This window comes from Mercenaria mercenaria, chromosome 3 (assembly GCF_021730395.1).
Source record: "Mercenaria mercenaria strain notata chromosome 3, MADL_Memer_1, whole genome shotgun sequence".
NCBI classification, from domain to species: domain Eukaryota; kingdom Metazoa; phylum Mollusca; class Bivalvia; order Venerida; family Veneridae; genus Mercenaria; species Mercenaria mercenaria.
In genome coordinates this window covers 97,405,580-97,419,130 of record NC_069363.1, presented here as the reverse complement: position 1 = coordinate 97,419,130, position 13,551 = coordinate 97,405,580, and the positions used below count along the sequence as shown (strand labels likewise).

Below are 13,551 nucleotides of genomic sequence, written 5' to 3'. Positions count from 1 at the left end.
GGTTCACAAGAATCATGGACAGACATAAATGGACAGATGGACAGACTCCAATATACCCCCTTTGAACTTCATCAGTGGGGGGTATAATACAGGTAAATTTAATTAAACTAAAAACAGGACTCAATTTTCACCAAGCGCTTAGGACTTTTCAAAGTTGTCATTAGGTTGCTTTTTAGACTGACTTCTTGTGCTGATAAGTATCTCTTCACCTTGTGATTCAATTTTAAGGGTGTTCTGCAATTTGTCAGATGTATTTCAGTCAGATTATAAGCACGACAATGCAGTCATCTGGCAATACCAATTTATTGTCAATTTTCAGACTTTTGCGGTTGTATTTTACACTAGCTTTGCCAATTTCTCTTCTTTGTAGGAAAGAAATCATTTTTCAAAGCGTGCGTTTTTCTTTCATCTTAATCACCAGACACTTTACTAAGAAAGACAACTCCGTATGGACTAAGTAGGTGTAACACTACTAAAATCTCAACTGATGTGAAGAGTTGAAGACGCGAATTTTTCAAGAACAGGGATAGCAATGCCAGTGTTTCTCTATTTAAATATGTTTGCTTTTTATGTACACTGGCAATATTGTGAGCATACAGAAAGAACAAAATTCCCGACTTTTTCCAGGTTTTTTTGCTCTTTCTTTAAAATTCAAGTACTTTCAAGGCCTTGAAAATGAAATGAAAAATTCAAGGACTTTTCCAGTTTTCCAGGAAGCGTGGGAACCCTGTAACAAGCTTTTCCTTTGATTTGACCTGGTGACCTAGTTTTTTAACCCCAGATGACCCAACAGCGAACTCGTCCAAGATTTTATTGAGGGTAACATTCTGACTAAGTTTCATTAAGATTGGGCCAAAATTGTGACCTCTAGAGTGTTAACAAGCTTTTCCTTTGATTTGACCTGGTGACCTAGTTTTTGACCACAGATGACCCAATATTGAACTCGTCCAAGATTTTATTAAGAGTAACGTTCTGAACAAGTTTCATTAAGATTGGGCCAAAATTGTGACCTCCAGAGTGTTAACAATCTTTTCCTCTGATTTGACCTGGTGACCTAGTTTTTAACCCCAGATGACCCAATATCGAACTCGTCCAAGATTTTATTGAGGGTAACATTCTGACCAAGTTTCATTAAGATTGGGCCAAAATTGTAACCTCTACAGTGTTAACAGTCAAATTGTTGACGACGGACGGACGGTCCACTACTTTCCGTTAGTGGGCCAACAGCCAAAGAGCCATTTTTTAAGGGGCCTACAAAGGTCAACAATGGCCCCCAATAATCTGCTGATCAACCAAAATGGTAAGGGTCTCCCCCACTAGTTTTGGACACATTGTGTAATGAGCCATTTCTTGAAAACACAATTTTTACCTCCCCTGAGGCCCTGTGACTCATTTACAGCAAAAAACAAAGGGCCATGGCCCCTTGCTTATAACGGCCCCCTAGTCACCTCTGGGCTACTAAAATGGCCCATTATCCCAGTTTAGAGGGATGGACGGACGCACGGACAAGACCAAATCTATATGCCCCCACCACTCATGGGGTGGGGGGGCACAAAAAGCAGGATGGAGTTATGTTTCTTGATGTACAGGGTCAGCTTATGATGGTGAACAAGTGTTGCAAGTTTCAAAGCAATAGCTTTGATAGTTTAGGAGAAAATTTGACCTAAACATAAAACTTAACCAAGAAATCTGATATTTTCTAAGTACAAAAGGGGCCATAAATCTTGCAAAAAGCAGGATGGAGTTATGTTTCTTGCTGTACAGGGTCAGCTTATGATGGTGAACCAGTGTTGCAAGTTTCAAAGCAATAGCTTTGATAGTTTAGGAGAAAAGCTGACCTAAACATAAAACTTAATTAACCAGGCAACGGCGACGCTGATCAAGTGATGACAATAACTCATCATTTTTTTTCAAAAAATCAGATGAGCTAAAAAATTAGCTTATTAACAAAAGCAATGGTAAAAGCCAACGTTAGAAAAACTGAGGTAAAAAAGTGCTTAAGATCATATAAATTAATAAATGTTGGAAATTGCAAACAATTCCTAAATTTGTGCAAGCAGTATTTTATTAAATTTTTGGTTGAATAGAGATATAATATAAGATATCAGCTGATTTGAATAAAAACAATATTTTATCACAAAATGTCTTAATTAAAATTTATAAATATCAAGAGCTATCCGTAAAGCTTGACTATTTGAATTATTATCCCAGAAGCAGGAAAATATTACCCTAAATGTTAAAATATCTATAGAGTTTCAATCCAGTATCTGCATTAGGCCAGAGTTTTTTTATCTTTCGTTTTACGGGAGATTTTTGAAAAATGAGCAGGGGGAGGAGGGAATAAAAATAAAAAATAAAAAGCTTGAAAGTGAGCATCTCGGAAAAAAATATAAATAAAATAGAATTTTTTAAGATTTTTTTTATTTTGATGAACTTTCGTTTCAAGTTTTGTTTACTTGTGTTTGTGTCCAGTATTTGATATTGTGATGTATTGTTATGTTTAAGACTATAAAAGCCATTTATACAGGATGAACATTGAATAAAATTTTCATGCATGCTTGTGAATAAACTGCTTCAGGCACTGTAACTCACACTGGCAAGTCTTTAAAATTCAGAAAGCTTGTTTTACTTAATTTAAGTGGAAGACAAAAATTATTTTATCTGTTACAACAGCCACAGTAAATTTCAGTGACAGCAAGTAGAGACTAAACACGTCTGGTATAAAGTGGCCTAGTAGTGTAGTAGTTTTGGTGGTTTGGTTTGCTTGCATCTTCTGCTGTGTAACCTCTGCTTTTTATACATAATATTTACTTATTGTATCTTTCACCAATATCATCTTTAATGAGCTAACTTTACAGTTTATGCCAGCTCATAATATACTGGATTTTATCAGCAAAATAAAGTATTTAATAACTTTGAATAACAGTCACAGTGCAGAGGGCAAGATTTTTTTTTCAGTGATGAAAAACGAAAGATAATCTAGCAAAAAGTAATCTGAAAATTTACCTCATTTAACTCTGTAATTTGCACCTTTTTATAATACACTTAAATCAAGTACTGAAGTTGCTTCTGTAATTTGCACCTTTTTATACTACACTAAGTTCAAGTACTGAAGTTGCATCACTTTTTGTCAAAATATTGTCTCCAATAAAAAGTATTCTTTATTATTCTTTATACACTTATGAATTCTATTGAAATTACAAAAGAAATGGACCATCTGTCAGATTTTGCCAACACTACCAGCTGCTTTATGCCAGACAGTCCCAAGCCTGTGTAAAGTGTGAGGGGTCACCATTGAAATAAAAATGTAAAAAAAAACTGCTGTTACAAACATTTATTTGTTCTGCAAACAACTAATGTTTTGAATAAAATTTAATGTCAAAGCACCTATGATATTGTATTGCCTTTCTATGGCAAACTTGTAAGTTGAATCTATTGAAAACAAAATGTGAGTAAGACAATCTTTAGACAATTTAATACTTTTAATACTGTCACTTTTATTAAAGGAGTATTATGTACAATAGTATTATTTCCCGAAAAATATATATTTTGAAAAGTGTCTAAAAATATTTGGACATAATCATCGTCCATCCACCGTGTAGAAAGAGAAAAAAAAACGTTAAGATTATCGGTAATTATTCAGTGATAAACTAAGTAAATGTTGACCTTGTTTTCATGATCAATTTACACCCCCTCTAAGAGCTAAAAGAAGTGTGTCAGTATCTTGACATCTGAAGTGGAGATCAAAGCGGTATTTTCGCTCGAGATTGTCATGGCATTACGTCATGTTTTCGCGCCATGTGACATATCACTGTATGATCGTACCGCATCGGTTCTTAAAATTGCTGAGAAATAGAAATCAATAAAAAATTTCTTCTTTAATTTGTTATCAAAAGCGAATGTGCTATATCCCGTATAAAAGGTAAATGTCTCAAACGATAGTTACTATAGTGGATATCCTACCTCTGTGACCTATTTGCCCTCAAGGAATTTACATTATTGTTTGACAAGAAAAACTTTTAAATTGTTGGTCAAAAAATACATGTACAAAGATTCATTTAAAACTTATAAAAACCGCAGTGACATCACATTGCTTTATTTTAAAATCGCATTTCTACTTACGTTCACGAGGTCACGTAACCTATTCTGCCGCACTAGCCAAAAACCGTCTTACTCCATGTATTGTAATCGCAGCCGCTTTTTCATTATTTAAGATTTTTTTATTCTGTTTTTTGTACTTTCTGGTCAAAAGTCTGAATTTTAAGCCCATAGTATTCATCATGTATTTACTTTTAGAAAGAAATAAGTAATTAAGATCGCGCTGTTTGAATTTTTACAAATGATTATATGAACATTCGACCGTTTTTGTAGAATTTTGCCTACATTTTTGTCGATATCTTATTAAAATCATTATAGAATTCAAAAAGTATTATTTCTCAAGGGGTGTTGAAAACTTGAAGCGAAAATATTAAAAAATGACTGCACTACGCACGGTTTTTGTGTACGTGTAGATGTAAATTAGATGTTACGATAGGTCACACGTGCTTGTGGAATGGAAAATTACCGGCATGACGTTTTGATATCTTTACGATTCGCGGGTAAATTCCAGTCAATCCAGGTAGCGACTGAACCATCTCAAAGTTTGTTGACGTTTTGTAGATGTAATTTCTGAATTTTGGTAAAGTAAGGACGTAAAAAAAAAACACTCGCCCGATCGGTCGAGTACACAGCGAGGTCCACTCGTCCTACTCAGACTTAACTCGCCAATGCGAGCAGGCGAGTGGAATTTTAAACCCTGTTAATGCCGATAGATGTACGGCAAAACACGATATTTTGCACGCGTTAAACTCCCTTCCTGTGAAATTACGTCCAGGTGAAAATACACTAATTTTATTTTCTTTGGGGCTGTAAACAACCGACCGGCGGAAAAAATAAAATAAAACTCGGGAAAATGAATTTTAATTTTATTCCACTTTTGCAATATTTAGGACCGGCGCTCCCGTAAAACGAAAAATAAAAAAACTCTGGCCTTAGTTTTGGAGATAGTAACTTGCATGCAAAACTTTAACCACAAGTTTTATGTTCAAAAGGGGAAATAATTTGCCTAAAATGCATGTCAGAGTTATAGGACTTGATGCAAAGGCACATGTGAAGTTTCAATTTAATATCTGCATTTGTTCTGCAGATAGTAACTTGCACGCAAAACTTTAAACAGGATTTTCAAAGTCCAAAATGGGCATAATTTGCCCAAAATACATGTCTGAGTTATGGGACTTGACCCAGTGAGTTTGGAAATTGATCTGAAAAAAGAAAAAATAAGTTTCAAATCTATATGCCTTCTATCGCATACACAAGGTTTTTCTTTGATTTGACCTAGTTTTTGACCCCAGATGATCCATATATTGAACTCGACCTAGAATTCATCAAGGCAATCATTCTTACCAAATTTCATGAAGATCTATTGAAAAATACAGCCGCATACAGACGACAGAGGCCGGACATCGAGCGATCACAATAACTCACCTGAGCAGGTGATGCCGATGCCGACGCTGACGCCAGGATGAGTAGAACAGCTAGACTATTTTTCGAACAGTCAAGCTAAAAACTAAAATATTCTTTCAAATGTTCAGGTCCAGACAGCAGTTATTTGTAAATATCAATTTCAAACACATGAACCACTCCTCATTCTTATATACATTACCCAGTTTAGACCTTATGACTGTGTGTGTTGGATGACTTCCTCCTATATTAAGACCACCTGGCACTATTTAGATCACTTTTTGAAAGAACCGTTTGCGGTCTAAATAGTGGGGTTCTACTGAATTGATGAATAATCAAAGGGCAATAACTCTGTGAAAAATCATCCGACAGAAACACAAAGACAATATGCACATCAGTGATTTTTTACTTTTTTTGGCAACAGCCCATGCCTTTTCAATTGGGAATTTTAAGCGCGATAAACTTCAAAATTGGGAAAAATTAACAAACCTTAATAAAGAAATCATTTTGAAAAGTTTTATTTTAAGGTAAATTTATTTCATTCAAATATGCACTGAGGTTGAACAGACAGGACAGACAGGTTATTTTCTGATGTAACAGGATCTGATGGCTCAGATAGCTTAGGGTTACCATGAGCTTCTGTTGATTTCTGAGGGTCATTTTGTGGGGACCCAGATTTCTTTGACAGATCACTGCTTTTCTGACGTTTGATTTGAATTTAATTTCTTTTAACTTTACCAAAAGATGTTCGAATGTCCGGAGTACCGATGGCGTGTTTAAGTTTTATTTTCTTATTATAATATTTGGAATTATGCGACATTTTTCGATATTAATTTTGGTAAGTTTCTTACAATTTTTTTCCCGACTCATTTTGACGCATGAAAAAGCGTTTAACGGCCGTGATGAAAGTCATACTAAATGCCGTACTATGCCGTGACCCGTTTTATGTAAACAACGCGCTTCGAGTTGGCAACAAAATTCTGCGAATAAACCATAATTAGAGTCGGAATTTTTATGATTATTTGCATCGTTTTAGTTCAACTTTCACAAGAAATCAATCTAATTGGGAAAAATCATCTTGTTTTTGGTAATTTTTAAGCATTTTTTGGGAATTATGACTATTTTCGTCAGTTGGGAAGACGCCGAATTTCGGAGTCAAATCGGCGCAAAAAAAATCACTGCACATCTACTCTTGATAGTGAAGCTTTCTATGAAGTTTCACTAAATTCAAACTTGTGGCTGCTGAGAAATACTCCAGACAAGAAATGCAGGAATTGGATGGACGAAGCAGTGACTATAACAAGAGCTGTCTGATGGCAGCGCGCTCGACTATTCGAAGAATTGATTGAAGAATTGGGTCAAAATATTTCCACAGATATTCAGACAAAAGAAACTAGAGCTATCACTAAAGGTGATGAATGTACCCCCCGCATGCACTGACACAGTACATTGCAATTTGACGCACACAAGACTGTATAATTATGTGGACTGTATGTATATAGAATGTATGTATACAGTATAGTAACAAAAAACAAAGTCCCATAACTATGCAGAATATTTATCTAAAAGAATGTAACATGCACCATGCACAACTAGGGTTGGTACTGATCACTTGTGTGAAGTTTCATTAAATTGTGTCAAGGGGATGAGGAGATATGGTGCGCACAAGATTGTGTCTATGTATATAGTAAAGTAACAAAAAAAAACAAAGTCCCATAACTCTGCAATTTTTTTTTCTGAAAGAACCTAACATGCCCCATGCACAACTACTGTTGTTACTGATCACTTGTGTGAAGTTTTCATTAAATTGTGTCAAGGGGATGAGGAGAGATGGTGTGCACAAGATTGTGTCTATGTATATAGTATAGTAACAAAAAAAACAAAGTCCCATAACTCTGCAAATTTTTTTTCTAAAAGAACCTAACATGCCCCATGCACAACTACTGTTGGTACTGATCACTTGTGTGAAGTTTCATTAAATTGTGTCAAGGGGATGAGGAGAGATGGTGCGCACAAGATTGTGTCTATATATATAGTATAGTAACAAAAAAACAAAGTCCCATAACTCTGCAAATTTTTTTTCTAAAAGAACCTAACATGCCCCATGCACAACTAATGTTGGTACTGATCACTTGTGTGAAGTTTCATTAAATTGTGTCAAGGGGATGAGGAGAGATGGTGCGCACAAGATTGTGTCTATGTATATAGTATAGTAACAAAAAAACAAAGTCCCATAACTCTGCAAATTTTTTTTCTAAAAGAACCTAACATGCCCCATGCACAACTACTGTTGGTACTGATCACTTGTGTGAAGTTTCATTAAATTCTGTCAAGGGGATAAGGAGAGATGGTGCGCACAAGATTGCGTCTACGGACAGACGGACAGACAGACAGACAGACGGACAGACAGACAGACAGACAGACAGACAACCTGAAACCAGTATACCCCCCCTTACAACTTTGTTGTCGGGGGGTACAATAAATAGATTAGACAAACAATGTTCCTTTATTTCTTTGATTTCGATAAGTCTTGCACTAAATGGCAATGTATGAACCAATTTCAAAGTCCAAAAAGGGCCTTAATTCAGCCAAAATAGATGACAGAGTTATGTACTCTTTCCTACAGATAGATACTATTATACTAAACAAGTTATAAGAGTTTCAAAACCATATATGTCAAACACTTTACAAAAAATATGAACTGGTACGGAAAACTTAACCAAGATTAGTCAAAAGGGGCCATAATTCAGCCAAAATCCTTGATGGAGTTATGTACTCATGCCTATAACTGGCCATGGTGATGGTAAACAGGTGTTAAAAGGTTCAAAGCTTTATCTCAAAAGTCTTTGTCAAAATATGAACTGGTACGAAATATTAACCCAGATTTCTAAGTCAAAAAGGGCCATAATTCAGCCAAAATCCTTGATGGAGTTATGTGCTCTTGCCTATAACTGGACATGGTGATGATAAACAAGTGTTGAAAGTTTCAAAGCTTTATCTCAAAAGACTTTGTCAAAATACGAACTGGTACGAAAAACTTAACCAAGATTTCTAAGTCGAAAGGGCCCATAATTCAGCCAAAATCCTTGATGGAGTTATGTGCTCTTGCCTATAACTGGCCATGGTGATGGTAAACAAGTGTTGAAAGTTTCAAAGCTTTATCTTAGAAGACTTTGTCAAAATATGAACTGGTACGAAAAACTTAACCAAGGTGTGACGCCGACGCCGACACCGACACCTTGGTGAGTAGGATAGCTCTACTTATTCTTCGAATAGTCGAGCTAAAAATTATGCTTCCCCTTTGAGGAGCATATAAACACCCAAGAAAGGACAGATGATGGACGAACGGACGTCCGGCAGAAATGGAAGTGGGAGCAATTTCTTTTATTATTTTCTTTTGTTTGAATAGGTGGCCCTGGCCCTTTATTCTATTGTTAACGGATTGAATCTATTGTTCTCTTTTGTTCTCTTTACTGTTAGATGGCCCTCTCCTTCATTTTGGTCGTCCATGCCACCCGGACACCCCAAACACTCTGTGCTCAGGTGAACTTAAAACATACAAGAGGTCACTGACCTTAAAGCTCTAACCTGTGAAAAAAGGCTTCAAGAGTGTTTGTATACAAATATCAAGGCTCTAGCTATTACAGATTCAGAGAAGAAGATATTCAAAGCATTTTTCTATATTAGCCTATATCATAGACACATATTCACACATGGGCATGGCAAGATTTTAACTTAGGGCAAAAATTTGAACAATCAGGGTAGACAGTAAACCCCTCAGTTTCTTTAATAAGGCCTGTAGTAAGTAAATGTAACACACAGAGGTGTGGCCACTTTTGACCTTATGGCACTAATTTGATCAATTATGCAGAGCTCCAGACAGGCTGCGTATTTGCGTATTTACGCAATTAAAATTGCAGAAAACCCAATTGAATTCATACAGTGTGCGTACTGAAAGGCAAGTAAAATTCCTAATACCCAATTCGTAAAAAATCGCTTGTGTATCGCATTTTCCTTAATACTAGAACAGGTACGAGACTTTAACGCTAGATTTGACTGACTGGTTATACGTTACCACAGAACAGGATGCAATTTATCGGACAAATCACAGAACCATTCAGTCAGCTATCGGTGTTATTTGGACGCTTTGTAATCAATTTTACACCCCGATAAAATGTAAAAGAGGTTGCAGAAAAAACATTGTTGCAGCACAAATTAATGGGATATTTTGCTGTTCAACAATGACAGTTATCTGTTTGTGACGATGTAGTGTCACCAATACTTGATGACATCTTTTGGGAGAATGCATACTGTGGAGACCACATCGTTCAGGATATTGTGGATGAACTGATCTCCGACTGCATTAAAAGTGAAAAAGGAAGTTTACAACAGTATGGAACATTCAATACATTTTTGTATTAAACATTGAAGGGCGCCATTAAAGTACTTAGGTACTTAGTCAATCCTGTTTAATGATATATACCATGTATACTGTAAGCAAAAAATACTCAATTGTTAGTGTGAGATTGGTAAAATACCCAACTGGTTTTAGCAAATACCCAATTACTTTTGAAAAGGCTGGGTAATGATATTATTTCCACCCAATTCAAATTTCCAATACCCAATTCAAACAAAAACTGATGGGTAAATACCCAATTGCACCAAAAGCTTATCTGGAGCTCTGAATTATGGTACAGAGTCACATTCAGCTACAAGTAAGATTCTTATATAAGTATATAGTTTATATATAAGTATAAAGTAATATATTTAATGCCACACCTGAATAGTGTATAATTCACAGTTCCCACTTGTAGACTATTATTAGCTGATCAAGAGAGCAAAAATTAATGACTACATACCTCAAATTTTGGGCCAATCATTTTACAAGGGCCACACCAAGAAGCAGTAAAATCTACAGCTACAACTTTGTCCCCTGCATCCTTCATCACTGCATCCCACTCTGCCTGTAATAAAACATACAAATATAGAATGTTTAATCACAGTTTTCTACATTCAAACATATTGTTAACCAGCTATGTCAAATTAAGAAATGAAAGCAAACAGTACACGACACCTTTTATACTGGTTGCCAGCTTCTACTCAAAGAGGTTGTGGAATCATTAACTATACAAGAAGCCCCAAGTCGCTCACCTGGAGAGGACCATGACCATCTGACCTTGCTTCTGACCAATTTGGTGAACACCCACTATAAATGCAGTTCATTCAAAGTTATTTGTTCATTCAAAGTTATTTGTTTGCTTTTTTTATTTTGATGAGACATTAAAACAAACTTAAAAGATAAGAAGTTGTTTAGAATTATAAATAAATTTTCTAGTTTTAACTCTGGTGTCCCCCCCACCAAACCATAACAATGATGCTTGACCAAGATCAATGGAGATTAATCAAGCAGTCCACGAGAAGTCAAAACTGTTCTTTCTTGTAAAAATGCAAAGTAAGGTTACGGAACTTGTGCAATGTAAGCTAGCACATCACAGTGAACAACTGTGTGAAGTTTCAATCCATTCCAATTGGTGGGTACTGAGATATAAGCTTACATAACAAAACCTAACCAAAAATTGCATGTTGAAAATGTGGCATAATTTCATAAAAAAATAATAAAGAGAGCATGGAAACTCTGCACTGAGAGTCTGTTCATTACTGCCTTGTATTTTTATAAGTAACTACTTGTGGGAATGAATTGACACAGATTACGAAAACTTGACCAAATCAGGACTGTGATGCAGGCGCCAACACCAACATTTGGTGTGTGCAATACCTTGCTGTTGTGTTTTTGTTTTCAGATCCATCATTAAAATCTTTTATGAAAACTGAGGAATTACAAAATTATCTGATATATTTGCAAAATGTAACAAATTAAATGTATCTTTGTACTTATTTAAGTCATACAACAGCATGCCACAAACATGTCAATCTTTTTTGTAAAAATCGCAAAACATAAAGTACATTGTAATCAGCATTTATTTTGGTGAATTCTCGGCAGAGGTCAAACATACAAGCTGGCAAATGTTTTGATAACTGATTAATCATCAATTCACACGTTATTTCGCAATTATCTTCTAAAAGTGTCAACCAACTTCAATAGTCGAATTGTCAAATACACCGCCTAGACTGGTTATCGATTTTATTTACTACCAACGCCTAGGTAAACACGTGTATCGGGAACCAATTCTTAGGCCACTTACATCACTACAGAAAACAAGAGGGCCATGAAGGCCCAGATTCAAACTGGACTTTGAGATCATCATGAGTAACATTCTGACCAAGTTTCATGAAGATACAGTCATAAATGTGGCCTCTACAGTGTTAACAAGCTTTTCCTTTGATTTGACCTGGTGACCTTGTTTTTGACCCCAGATGACCCAATATCGAACTCATCCAAGATTTTATTGTGGGTAACATTCTGACCAAGTTATATTAAGATTGGGTCAAAATTGTGACCTCTAGAGTGTAAACAAGTTTTTCCTTTGATTTGACCCGGTGACCTAGTTTTTGACCCCAGGTGACCCAGTATTAAACGCAACCAATATTTTATTGAGGGTAACATTCTGACCAAGTTTCATTAAGACTGGGCCAAAACTGTGACCTCTAGAGTGTTAATAAGCTCAGTGTCCGACAAATTTATAATCTTGCTGGTAGCCCAGCATTTTTTTGTAGTTGCCCAGCAATTTAAACCCCGAAAGTATAAACTTGCTCTATCCGAACCCGGCTTACTGAGACGTGAGAATCAAAGGGGTCTGTAACATTGTTTAGTAAATAAATTTAAAAACAATCAAAATTCAGTTCCACACACACATTCATAACGTATTAGTCTATATATATATTTGAATGACAATAAATGTTTATTTTGATGTTGATATTGTCCAAATATTGTTACAGATGCCTTTTGTTAAGAGTGATGGAAAACAGAAAAAAGGTCAATATTTCATTCTCTTTATTCATAGAAATTTTAACTGGTACCAATTGTTATTTCAAGGGCTCAAAAAAGCATTTCTAGATGTTTATAGTTAAGTATTCATTACATTTATGATCACTGCATTAATTTTGAATACTTATCACAGAATAAAGTGGTAAATGGTATCTTCCCAAAACCATTACCAGTGTTTACCAAGGATTTTTACACTACTTTATTTTTTTTCGAAGTATTCAAGTCTTTTGCTTTAACAAGAGCTGTCCGTAAGACAGCCAAGCTCGACTATTCGAAATATTGTCCCAGAAGCAGGAAAATATTACCCAAAAAGGTTAAGTATCAAAAGATTTTTAAGTTCAAAAGGGGGAATAATTTGACCAAAATGCATATCAGTTATGGGACTTGCTGCTATCAACTAGTTTTATAACCCCGAAGGCACATGTGAAGTTTCAATTCAATATCTGCATTAGTTTTGGAGATAGAAACTTGCATGTAAAACTTTAACCAGAATTTTCAAAGTCCAAAAGGGGGCATAATTTGCCCAAAATACATGCCAGAGTTAAGGGACTTGATCCAGTGAGGTTAGTAATTGATCTAGAAAAAGAAAAAATAAGTTTCAAATCTATATGCCTTTTAGTAATAGCTGTATGTACTTGCACGCAAAACTTTAATCAGAATTTGCTAAGTCCAAAAGGGGAAATAATTTGGCCAAAATGAAGGTCAGAGTTATGGGACTTGCTGCTATCAACTAGTTTTATAACCCCAAAGACACATGTGAAGTTTCAAATCAATATCTGCATTAGTTTTGGAGATAATAACTTGCATGTAAAACTTTAACCAAAATTTTCTAAGTCTAAAAGGGGGCATAATTTGCTCAAAAAACATGTCAGAGTTATGGAACTTGACCCAGTGAGGTTGGTAATTGATCTAGAAAAAGAAAAAATAAGTTTCAAATCTATATGCCTTTTATAAATAGCTGTATGTACTTGCAAGCAAAACTTCAACCAGAATTTTCTAAGTCCAAAAGGGGGCATAATTTGGCCAAAATAAAGGTCAGAGTTATGGGACTTGCTGCTATCAACTAGATTTATAACCCCGAAGACACATGTGAAGTTTCAAATCAA

At 35.4% G+C, this 13,551-nt stretch overlaps 1 protein-coding gene across 1 annotated transcript in view; it reads right to left on the bottom strand.

Moving 5' to 3' along the window:
* LOC123523934 (thioredoxin-like) overlaps nt 1–13,551 on the bottom strand; it is a 40,309-nt gene that overhangs the window by 10,578 nt on the left and 16,180 nt on the right. Inside the window, exon 2 of the mRNA XM_045301705.2 lies at nt 10,359–10,463. Within this exon, the coding sequence (XP_045157640.1) occupies nt 10,359–10,463 (105 nt within the window). The remainder of the gene's footprint in view (nt 1–10,358; nt 10,464–13,551) is intronic.